This window comes from Seriola aureovittata, chromosome 21 (genome assembly GCF_021018895.1).
Source record: "Seriola aureovittata isolate HTS-2021-v1 ecotype China chromosome 21, ASM2101889v1, whole genome shotgun sequence".
NCBI lineage: Eukaryota > Metazoa > Chordata > Actinopteri > Carangiformes > Carangidae > Seriola > Seriola aureovittata.
This window is the reverse complement of record NC_079384.1, coordinates 7,444,141-7,456,915: the sequence shown is the minus strand read 5'-3', so window position 1 is coordinate 7,456,915 and position 12,775 is coordinate 7,444,141. Positions and strand designations below refer to the sequence as shown.

Genomic DNA, 12,775 nt, shown 5'->3' with positions numbered 1-12,775 from the left:
TTACCACAACTGTAAAAACACAAGGCTACACACATGTAAAAACTCTAGCACATTCCAGCTAATCCAATATTTGTCAAAGAATACTCAAAAGCCTAGCCTGCCAGATGCTATTTAGTGTCAGCCAAACCAGGGTGTTCAGTCTGTGGAACGTTCACAGAGTGGTAATGATAGCTCTGCAAGCCACTCAGTGAATTACAGTGGGACGAGTGAGAGTGCACGGGGAGGTCAGCATGTGACCTTCACACTGTCCTGTTGTGTGCAACAGTGGGAACTGAGGCCACAACAACTGGGCCACATGCACAACTAGAGAGAGGCTAAGACTCAAGAGCTTTGCCTCACCTCATCGTATTCCTCTGGACAGCCCACAGCTCCATCCCCGGGGCTGTAGTTTACGTTGTAGAGTTGTGGCTCCGGACCTGCAGTTATGAGAGGAAGAAGACTGGTTTAATGTGTGCAGAATAAACACATAAAGTCAAACAGCAGAGGAGGCTCAACAAACACAAGATGGGTGTGTATTGTACCAATGTCCATGAGCAAACAAACAGCCATGATGCAGAGAGAAGAGAGGGAGGTGACAGCAGGTATATGAAACAACAGAAGTCGATGGGGAAACTAAAGAAAATGCTGTAAACTGTAAAATATTCAGTATCACGATCCTCTTCAAGTGTGGAGGCAAATTCTTACAGAGATTAGTTTTACACTTACTTATGCAACTTGATAAAAAGCTAATAGTTAAAAATGCATGCTTGAAAATTCATATGCATTTTTCATCATCAAATATGCATTTGTGTTGTCAACAAGTACAAATTATGCAATTAAATTTTCAGGATCCAGTGGGCATTTTTTTTTTTTTCTGAAATACACTAAATGATCATGAGACAGCAATCGAGGATATATCCTAAATCAAGATTAAGTAAATTTTCTTTTAAATAATATTCATTTTAATGTCTGCCAAACACATCTTCTTCATCCCGACTGAAACTTGAATTTAATTGAAATCTAATGTCATAATCTAATAACAATTGAATGTTTTATATATTCACTTAAAATAGATTACCATGTTTTTGTGTCATTTTATATTTCTAATTTAGATGTAAGATTTAGATTAAGATTATTTGCTTTAAAAAAAAAAAAAAAAACACAACTCCAATTGGATTATTTAATTCAAAATTCAAAAAGGAAAAACATTTTTGGAACTGTATTTTCATTTTTTTTTTTCTTAGACATTAAAAAGCATTGCTATCATATTTGTTGTTGTTTTTTTTCCAAACAAATAAATGTGACTCCATTAACATGCTGACTGTAAATACCAATGTTTGAAAAACTGATATCTCTGCCTCTAATGTGTTTACTCAGGTATCTAATCAGCACATTCGAGACTCTGTGTCCTTGCTGTCGTGCCATTGTATATTTACAGTCAGCAAACTCAACATGATGTGACAGTAAACATTATGTAACTTTTACACTCTACATTACAAGGGCTATAGCATGTAATGTTAGATATGGGCAAAATAAAACAATAAAAAAAGGACAAGAAGTAACCCATATCCAATTTAAATGTGTCAATACAGGCCTCTGTTGAAAGGTCCTGCAGAAAAGTGGTGTAACCTGAGACAGACCAACAAGATGGCGTCCCATCAACCACTATGGCTCCTGTATCTAGTAAACAGAGCTGTGAATAGCACCCTACTGAGAGAACAGAACACAAACAGTGTTCTCAAAAGCTGCCAGTAGACCCAAGGGTTTTTGTTCCCCTTGGTCTTATTCAACCCGTTGCTCTTCGAGATTCGTACACATTGCAGCCCATTTAAGTGAAATGAGTGTGTGCCGAATGGAGCTGTGTGAGAGAAGCTAGCCTCTGTTTCAGCGACACACCGGCAGTCTCCTGGCATAATCTCAAAATATCAGACACAGATATTTTCTAGACCAACTTTTTTTTTTTGTTCCAGACATGCCAGAGCCACTGCAGGGGATCAGGCATTTCCATAGCTGGCAGGCCTGTCTTTATTAAAAAGGCACCCTTTCCACGAACGAATGCTGCCAAAATGAACAAAATGAAGGTGGAGTGCAGTGAAGACATTAATTTACGGTCTGTGAAGCCAATTATTTCAGATTGTCTAAGCTGTGAAATAGCCCTCACATTAAGAATTGTGGCATTATACAGCATGTATAAAAGCATAGCTTCTTTGACAGACTTGTCCAGTACGTATGTGGAATAACTGTGTTTTATCAATGTGACAACACACTGTTGCAACTAGTGACCAGAAGGCGAGAAACAGAGAAGACAGGGCAGAAAGAGAGGAGAGTAAATAATTTAGGTGAATAGGACTCTATCCAAACCCCATCTCTCTGCCACTCCTGCTCTAAAAACTCACCAATCAGCCCATGTGTCTGAGCATCTCATGCTTTCCAGTGCATGACTTATTAATGGTCTGAGTAACCAGAGCTGTGCAACCCAGAAAGCCTTGGGAAAGAGTTCCACAAATCAATACGCAGGGTGGATCAAGGCAAACAGCGCACTACTGCTGTGACATCATCACAACCTGTACAGTATGTCAACACAGCCAGCGTGTACTGTAAACTGTCGATACATCGTGTACATTTCACTAATTGTTGTGACCATGGAAAATGGTTCAAATTTAGAGGCAATTCAATATTTGGATCAGATTGACAACTGTGGTTAGGCCTTAGAAACCTGGTGATATAACTGTCAAGACAAGAGCACTTAAAGAGGCAAATACAGTATATGACTCCTCGCAACTTACAGTAGTTTTCAACATAAAGTGGAACAGGAGGGCACCAAAATGGTTAAAGAAAGAATAACAGCATTTTGAGTCCAGTTACAAAGAATTTGGGTCAGTCTTCTGCCGTTCCTTTCAAAATCCCTCACCTCGGCTGAACGATGGATGTGAACATACTGTGTTGATAACAATATTTGGCCCCATGGGGAATGCAGAGCGATGGAGCCAGATGCTGGAGACTAAATGAAGGTGCAAGAAACTGCTACTGAGGGACTCTTTACAGCAGAATTAGGTAAACGACTGGTGAACGTTTTTACAAATGGAATTCTACATTTACATATAAAAACTTCAGTAATTACACTTTAAGATTTTAGCATGCATCACATTTATTGCACACGGCACAAGCAAGACATATTATGTCCAAATATTTTTAATAGGTAGGCTTCACAAATCATTAAATCTGTTATCTCCAGTGTCTTAGAAAAGAAGTTGATTGAGTCCACAAAAAGGTGACACTTAAAAGGGAAAAATAATAAATGAGGCGGCACATGACATACCAAGTCTAGAAAAATATGTAATTTCAACAACTGTGGACACGTAAAAAGTTTTAAATAAGTAAATCTGATGACTCACCTCCATTGCTAATTGCAGAGATTCCACGGTGGAAGTCTTCAAAGCTGATCACTCCCAGGCCACTGGGATCCAAAAACTTGGTCAGATCCTTCACCTGAAAGATAAAAGTACCACAACCTTCAAATCTAATTTCATCTTGGCAATAGTAAAAAAAACCCTTCTACCATAACCCTATCATTTGGGTTGCCTTGATGACGTAATACATGATGTAAGGGGCAAGTTTTCCAGGGCAAATGACTTTGCTGCAATGTTTGATTACTGACTTCAGTGGAGAAGCAAAACACAGGCCAAAGAACAAAGCAGGACTTTATCTGAACTTAAAATACACAAAACTACTACCCATTTCCTAAGTTCATTTCATTCATATGAAAGTTCAACTACAGAATTACATCAACTTTTTTACAGGAGCAAACAGCCACCAATAAAACACTTCTGACCTCCAGAGGAAAAGCAGCTTTTGACATGCAATAGTGGGTTTACAAGGATTTTGAAGTGTACACAGGGCACTGTCTTTATACTTTCTGTATATCATAAGAAAAACAAAAAGGGAAAAATAAGAAAGAAAAATGTTACTGAGAGGTTTTGTGACCCGAATACCAGATTTTTTTTGCTCTAAACTTGAATTCATGTACATTCATAATGTGAAGCAATATATCGCCTTTTCTGCAAAGACATGCTGCTGCACTCAAGTGTTAAATGGGTTATGTAAGTGCACCTACATACTGTATGCTCCTACAGTCAGTTACCTGGCAACAAGAGAAAGTGTGCCTCAGTAACCATAGGACCTTGGAGGATTAAAAAAACAACAGTTAACCTTGGATCAACAATTTCTTAAGATTGAAAATTGACTCCTAGTGTATGTGAAATTAAATGTAATCTGATCTGTACTGAGAGAACCTTCACCTGTACGAATTCCCTGGCACATTGCACTTGTTAATGATTACTATCTAGTCAGCTGGCTCTCTAAGACCTAAACCTTGAACTAGATATGGGCCTATATCTGCAGAATTATTGGTGGCGCCGAGCAATCAAAATCTTTTTACACAAATAATAGACTAAGTCAAATGTCGTCCATCACAAAATTACTAACCCATTATTACAGCATAATTTCAGGCGTGTATCACTGACAGAATTAGCTGGGAGGGAGCGTGAGAGTATGTCGGGTGTGGTTTCTGTGGTTTCGCCTCACTTATTCCTTGAGAAAGGAAGCACACAATGTGAACATGGTCATTTCATTGAGACTTTCGTTCTGTGTGCAGCCTCTCACTTCCACACTTTTTATATCGGTTACACAGAAGAAGAAAAAACAAGTTGAGCTTCTTAGCAACGCTGAGCTGCGACTCAGGAGGCTGAGAGGGCTGAAACTCTTAATAAACTGACTCTGACAACCCCTGTGGCTTATGATCTGGGTTCGGTGAATTCAACCCAGCTGTATTTAGAGAGGAGTGCCTGTTCTCGCTGAATGGTGGTTAGCACTGCGGTGTTAAGTTTAGCATGTGGAATCAAGGTACATCCCACTCCCATCTCTGCTTTGGTAAAACCTTCCCATGCAGTAGATTTGCTATATACTCTAAGCTGAAGAAGGGCCGGTGAAGAGACAGGGTCCTTCAAAAGATTGAACTTTTTTAAAAGGAATCTGTGGGTGTGGTGTTTAAATAAAAGTCCTCAGTTTACCATTTCACTATGGAACATCATGGGTCACAGGAAATGATTTTGTTCCATGCAGCCATTTAGAAACAGCTCTGCTGAGTGAGGTGAGAAAACCGAGGTGTGACTGGGGAATATATGGGTGTCTGTGGTCCAGATGACATTTTTACTTAACAGTTACAATAAGCAGTGAATTCGTTTTGTTATTGCTTCTACAGTAAAAAAAAAAAAAAAAAAAAAAACTGACAGTTTAATTAACCACCTATAAAAGACTTTGACAGCCAAAGCAACCAGAGCAGTGTAAATCCACTATTCTGCAGAAGCTATCCATGGCCTATATCTGAGTTGTTCAGTCTGTACAGCAGTGCCAGGCCCCCCAGGTCTTGTGAGCAGAGCCTGTTGGCTATTCCTAGGTCTAACCTAAAAACCATAGGTGACTTTGATTTCAGTTCAGTTGTTATTTGGCCCCCCAAGACCCTGGGAAAGCCTCTGCACAGCTGTTCAACTGGAAAACTGTCCCCATTTTAGCAAATTACTCAACAACTATTTATCAAAATACATACATTTTAGTATTTGTCTCGTTGTTGTTTTTGTCACTCTTTGCTTTTCTAGCCATTTAACACTTAATTCAAAATGTTAGTCTTTGTTTTTGAAAATGTAATTCACAGTATTATCAGTAATACTGTATTATGTAATATTGCGAACCTAACAAGCACGGCCCTGAGAGACAGTGGTAAGGCCGAGATAAAAACTAAATTCAAATGCATCTCTGTCAGTTCCACTGCTTAGCGGGGCAGTGAAGGCACTGTGGTTTTTCTGTTTCCTGTATTTGTGTCTAATCAGTGCCGGGGCACGCCTGACCGCCTCCACACAGACCACTGTTGTGCATAACCCCATGGAGAAGAATACCCTTTGGTGAGAGTCTTGCCTGGAGGGGATTTCACAATAGTTCCGAAACGAAACTTTGATAACCATGATCATAAACTTAGTGGGTTGGAAAAAGCGAACAGGAAAAAAAAAAAAAAAAAAAAAAAAAAAAAAAAAAAAGGCTGAATGATCTTTGAATATAAAACATTAAAACACATGCACACTAAAGTGAACTCAAGAGAGGGGACGTTTCAGGGCATGGGACATTCCATTGTGGATTAGAGGGGCAGTACATAAAAGCAGCGGGTGAGGGGTGGGAGGCTGGCTAAAGCAGGGTTGGGAGTGACGACTGTCAAGGGAGACCCGACCACAATGCAGTTCAGTATAGCTTTTGTGAATCAGGGTCAAAACCAGATGTGGTTGGAAAGAGCTATTCAATGACTAAATTCACAGATTTGGCGCATGCCTGCAGGACTTTTCACTTTTGAGAGCAATTTCTTTCACTGTTATTCATCAAAACGTCTTACAGAGTAGTACCTGCACAGATAGCAGCAGGTCAGTATTAACTGCTCATAGTGTTCCTAACGTTGTTAAGAATTATCCCTAAACTACTTTAAAAGAGAAGGTTTCATGACAATGATTTGACATCTGTACTACAGGCTACGAATTAACCATCAATTAGTAAATCTGTTTCATAATTTACAAATGTTTCACAGAAAAAGTGGTAGAGTCAGCACTTGTGAATTAATATAATGAAAGAGGAAGTGCTGGGACTTCAGAGAGGAACATATGAATTAACTCAGATGGGTGAGGATGTGTCTCGTTTCTCCAACAGAGTATTAAGTTCGCTCCTTGAAATAAGTTCAACTATTCTCCTTTAAGATTCTACATTATATGATTCTCATATTCAAACAACACACAATGCATTATGTGTGTGTATGCACATGGTCACTATCATATCCTGGAATAATTCTGGAGCAAACATTTGCATGCTTAGCATACAAGCACTAGCTGAACATCCATGCAAATAGCTCATGAATACCTTCCTGCTGTCTGTAACAGACTGCTGGGACATTTGCAAAGAGGTGCACATGTAAGGCCTGCTCCTATAGCCCTCAACCAAACTGATAATATAAACAATAACACAAAGGGGAAGGCTTGGCAGAGAGAATACAAAGATCGATCTGTGAGGTTTGTAGACACAATAAAAAAAATTAATAACTATATCAAATATTGTTTAATGCCATCTGAAATAATTCCTGCTAATAAACCTCCATATGACACCCTGAGCTTAACCCCAAAACCCCATTTGTTTACATCCCTACTGGCAATGTGTTATTTATGAATGTCCTTTTGAAACAGTATATTCTCAACCACACTGCTAAAATACATGTGTTTCCATCATGGTCCACAGTAAAATTTCGCTAATCAGAGTCGCTCAGGCGTGGCACTTATTCAAACCACTTTTATCTCCAGATGACTGAAACACAAGGACATATCAGGGTAAAGCTTATCCAAATATGAAAAACACATTAGCACATGTATTCCAAACTGATATGAGAAGAGAGAAGCATTTTTCTACCTCAGCAAAGAAACAATCATAATGTGTGTTTGTGTGTGGGCCTTGTTAGATCAGACCTGGTTTTCCCACTGATCCTTGAGTTCAGTTAATGGATGCCAAATCCACTTTTTACAGGCATTATATAACATTCCAAAAAATTCTGAAGATAAGTCTGTCTGCTGCCTGCTTATTTATTATAAATGAAAAAAGGCAAAACATGCCAGAGCCTCTGTCTGTCTCTGATCATGGAAGGACAGAAATCTAAGGGGAGCTTCCTGTAATGGCACATATTGGCGCCTGCAGATATCTGATAGCTAAACACAAAGAAAGACGCAAAGCAGTCGAAGGAAACCGTCAGGAGGCTGAGATCCAAAGGAAGTGGTTGTAACATTGGTTCCAGGGAAGAGAAGTCCACCAGAAACCAAAGATTATGGAATAACAACAAGCAGACCACACCTATGAAATAAAATCACCTACCAGTGTCATGTAAATGTATCACCTTTAGCGCCGCCTGGTCACACAACAGGTGGAATTGATTTACATTAGACTAACATGACAAAAGCCCGCTTTGTCCCTCAAAACAAGGTCATGGGCAGTTGGTGGACAGCACCCAAACCATGAAGTCCCTCTGACTCAGGAAAATACATTTTACTCTTAATCCTTCACAATTCCCTGCCTGGGGAGCCACAGATATCTACGGCTAGACACGGGACAGATCAGGGGCAATAGAGGCGCTTTGAACTGGGAGAGAAGGGATTAAAAAGCATTAGTGAGCCAGCACCACGCTCTGTGTGTGGAGTACCCACGCTCACCCAAAGGCCATGTTCAAAGTTCATCAAAAATAGTTTAAATTAAGCTGGTTAATATTTTTAAATTCATTATGTTGCCTGAATCTACCTAATACCAACATTTTAAAACTACAAGGGAAGTATTTTAAACATGGATTAGAAATGCTGTAAGTGACAAGATTAATATTATAAACAAAAAGAGTCATCATGAGTTGAAGAGGATATCTAACACATGCTCGGTGGGGCACTCCAACTGGTGTGATCACTTACTGAAGCTCAGTGTGATTCCTGTAAACAAGCATACAAAGAAGCACGTCTGACAGGAAAAGAAACTGAGGTAATTTTTTACTCAGGGGCGTGTGAGGTCTGAATTTAACTTTCGGTGAGACCACCTGAACCTACAGTACTCAAAAGATTTAAGTTTAGGTTTCAAGTTTTTTATTTATTTATTTATTTTTTTAGGAATGGTTCGTTACCTCTTGACCTGTAACTTACTAACTTATCTTGCAAAATTAAAGTTAAAGACCTGTTACAAAGGGTGACATACAACAAATGGGTGAATGTCATGGGTGTAGTGAGAATCATCAACCATTTCACATGAGATTATCCCCAAACCACGGGATATGCAAATGGAAAAAGATGAGTGCTTGTCATTTGACATATGGAGGAGTTCCAGGCCTGACAGAATTCATTACAGCCAATATGCTCGACAGACTTATCTCGATGATAACCCAAATCCTCGCTCTTGAATACTCACCAAATATAGACGACAAACTAATCCAGCCATGGTTTTAACAATATGCAGCAGCATTAGCCAAATCTATTACACTGAATGTTGAAAGATGCTTTGTGGGGAACACAACAGCACCCAAGCACGGGTCATGTTACCTCTGCTTCATTATATGTACAACATTTTAACTCATATTTGATGTCATATCAATGATACCCACCACAGCACTAATCTCTATATGTAAATTTTGGTTTTGACAGAACTATCATTCAAAATGACTAAACTTGGCATTTACTGACTTTACTTCTAACAACAAAATAGATTTGGATCTTAAACCACTTGAAACACTGTAAAAGCGACATCAGCCAGATGAATTTGATTTGACTGCATGAAGCAGACTCTTTGCAGGAAACTCTGAGCTGCAGCAGGAAAATCAATAATAAATCATTTACGTATATGGAGGTTTATATGGTTTTACAAAGAACTGCACTCAGCATGCATTACCCAGTAGCTGCCAGCTTGGGGGGGGGGGGAATCAACAGAAAACAAGGGATCTTACCTGATCAGCCCCATAGGCAGCAGCAAACTCCATAAACTCCTCAATCCGAACAAAGCCATCTCCATCTTGGTCTAAAGCGTCGAATACAGCTTTTAGTGGGGAGACATCTTCCTCTCTTGTGCTCACAGCTGAAACCATTGGCAGTGAGTCATCTACCACCATCTTAGAAAGGGAAATTGTCTCCACAGTTTGCTCACTAGTCCATCCAGCCTCAGGAGAAGAAGTGTTCAAGTCCTGAACTGAAAAATCAAAGGGGGCTATTTCATGACAATCTGATCGTTCCAGCTGGTTAGTGTCTATCACCTTCTCCTCTTCCCTCTGTTCAGTTGTTGGATCTGGAACACTTCCACCCTGCACACCCTCCTGTGGTTTCAAATCCCATGTTTCCTCATCATGGACCTCATCAGCAGTCAAGCACAGATCCAAAGCCATTGCCTCATTCCCCTGATTTTTGGCTTCAGAACAAGTTTTGTCTTCCATCAAATCCTTAGACACATTCTCCACAGAATAACTCTCACTGGTGAAATTACCCTCAATGAAGGCATCTTCAGCCAGAGGCACTGTCAGTGATGAAGGTTCAGCTGACAAACTCAGAGCAAATGAGTCATTCTCACCTTGTTGCTCTGAAGTCAGATTTCTAATTACAGCAGCTCCTGCATGTTCCACCTCTGACTCCTCTGTTGATAAATGTAACAGCGCACCTGTGCAGATAACAGAGGCAGGACTGGCTGGGCACAGGCTCAGACTGCTGTCACAATCTGGAACCTTTAAATCCAACAAAGGCACAGATCCTTCAAAACACTCCAGTGGCGTGCTGACATGGTTTTGTGAGAAGCAGTTCTCAGGCAAACCTTCCAGGGTAGTGCTACTGGTTACAGGCAGATCAGTCACTTGATCAGGGAATAAACCTTTGTCTCCAGTTTCAGGTGACAAAGTCTCCCTGCTCTGTGAGGGAGGGAGACCCGCCTGCTCCTCTTGTGACAGGTCTACCAGCTCCTCACTGACACCCTGTGGGTTGAACTCACCTGAAGACTCTGGGGGGAGACAAGGGGTGTCATTTGAGAGATCTACCAACATAAATGGATCCCTTATGTTGGCCTCGGAATTCTTTGTGGAAATCTTTGATGGAGAGACAGGTACACTGAGGCTTATTAGCTCAGCCTGACTACTGAGGCCATTTGAGCCCTCAAGAAGGGCCTCCTGTGTCACATTCAGTTCCTCACAGGCAAAGTTTTTTCCAACCACATCAGTGAGGTTGGGAGGAAATAGCCATGATAAAGTACAGTCACTGATTTCATCAGGTCCCTCAGTTTTTTCTGTGTAAGACAATTCCTCTAGATGAGTACGATGGAGAGAGGTTTTGCAGTTTAAAGATTGATTGGCCTCAAATTTCACATCTCCACAAGAAAAATCAGAGATATTTATGAGGTTGTCCAACTCTACCGGCTTGTCCTGGAAAACCTTTTCTTCTTCACTTTGTTGGGATGTTTGATCCTGGTCACCGTCTCTGAAATCCAAACCTGTTTGGCCACTCATGTTTTGACAAAGCACACCTCCATTGTCTGAATCCAGTGTGTGAAATCCACGAGGAAATGGCTGGTCTGACTCCCACTGTGTGTGCCCCAAAGGGCCAGAGAGAACTGTCGGTTCCATTTATATTGGCTGTGTCCCTTCGCAAACTTGTGAAAGCTGCTGACGTCTTATCTCACTGCTGTCGTCAAGATCCAGTTCTTCAATTTTAATGCCATGTTTTTAAATGGCCCCACACTTTCTCTGTGAAATCTTTAAATAAATGTGTGGAATTCCTACACGCATTGTCTAGCTCTGACATTTAAAAGATGCTGGTAGTTATTGTGATTTTATAAATAACTGCATAAAGGTAAATCAAAATTGATCATTTTAAGAGAGTCGGTCGGTTACAGAAACGATGTCAGGCAGGTAACAGAGTAACAAATTGCTGTATTTGTTGTTTTCCGCTTCAGTGGTTGCCGTCCACACCTCAATAACAATGTTACCTAAACTCAAAAGTCATATTCATTTCTTAGCCTTAGCAGATATAATACTGATGCAAGTGTGTTTTGACTCACTATGTCCCTCTCTGTCATGGCAGACCCGCTCCTGGTTGTTGCCAAATGTTCCAGCTTCAGCACATCCAACGTCAACATACTTCACTTCGGCCTGAAAGCTAGTAAATCACCGAAATAAAGTCTCAGAGCTCAACTGTCAAACACTACTGACAGCATCATTGGCAACGAGACCGTTTGAAACAGCATAAATTAAAGCGTTAAGTCACCAGTGTTTGTCAACATTAGCTTTCTTAGCCGATTATCTGATTTTATCCATCGCAAGCTAATTTGCCGAGGAGCACACAGTGCGGCGAGGAAACGATGTGACCAGCGCTAATCACACATGAATTAACCTCTAGCTGTACCGTTCATTTTAAATCTCTCATTACAAGGCGGTTTACTACATATATCGCCGACTGTCTTTCCTCAAATGAATTTATGCTAGCAACTAACATTAACTCCTCCTTCGAGCATCCCACTTCTTCCGTGCCATTGGCCAGGAAAGCTGCTAACTGACTAGCTAGCGAAATTAGCCTATTAGCTAGCTAACAAGCCAAACGGTCCACCCCCCCCCCCCACCAACCCCTCTCAGTGAAATTAAACCAAATGTCTCAGCTTCAATATTCCACGGTTCAAGACGTAGCTGCGGGAATTGCCGCCTCTGTTATAGTCCAATATTATGTCTTCACTTCGATTCCGTTTTCCAGCAGCAATCCACCTGTGTCAGTCACAAGACAGGCCAGACGAGTGACGAGACGAGACCCCGAATTCCTTTATTATTCTCGTCTCAAAACACACATCTGTCCCAGCGGCTGTGGTCGAAAACCCACAAGGAAACGAAAAGGAGTATTAAATTAGACGAATAAGCTCCATCATGTAGCGGTCAGTCTACCGATGTTGATCACAGACACCGAAAGCTCTCGCATCAGCATCAGCAGTGTCCCATCCTCCTCCGCCGCCTCCTCCTCCTCCAGCCGCATACACACCACTGACGTTTCACGCAAGCGTACAAAATACCCCGCAGTATCATTGGTTTTATGGCAGCTACCAGCTATCACCTTATGATTTGTGTTTATGCACAAGGCTCGTGGCCAACATACAAAACACTCACCTGCGCACATACGTCAAAGAATGACAGTATTTGAAACGGCCGGAGGTCAATGTTCGGGGTCAGTGTAGTGAG

General features: G+C 40.8%; 1 protein-coding gene across 5 annotated transcripts in view; it reads right to left on the bottom strand.

Moving 5' to 3' along the window:
• rab11fip3 (RAB11 family interacting protein 3 (class II)) overlaps positions 1–12,552 on the bottom strand; it is a 29,008-nt gene extending 16,456 nt beyond the window's left edge. For 2 of the 5 annotated variants that reach the window (XR_008826258.1, XM_056365926.1), the window contains exons 1-3: positions 9,527–12,552; positions 3,375–3,468; positions 340–416 (exon numbers count right to left, since the gene is read on the bottom strand). Coding sequence is in view for 3 of the 5 variants with exons in the window: in XM_056365926.1 (XP_056221901.1) it covers positions 340–416; positions 3,375–3,468; positions 9,527–11,179 (1,824 nt within the window). In the remaining 2 variants the exon portion in view is untranslated. The remainder of the gene's footprint in view (positions 1–339; positions 417–3,374; positions 3,469–9,526) is intronic. The other 3 variants (XR_008826259.1, XM_056365927.1, XM_056365928.1) reach the window with 2 other exon arrangements.
• Positions 12,553–12,775: the final 223 nt, after the last annotated feature.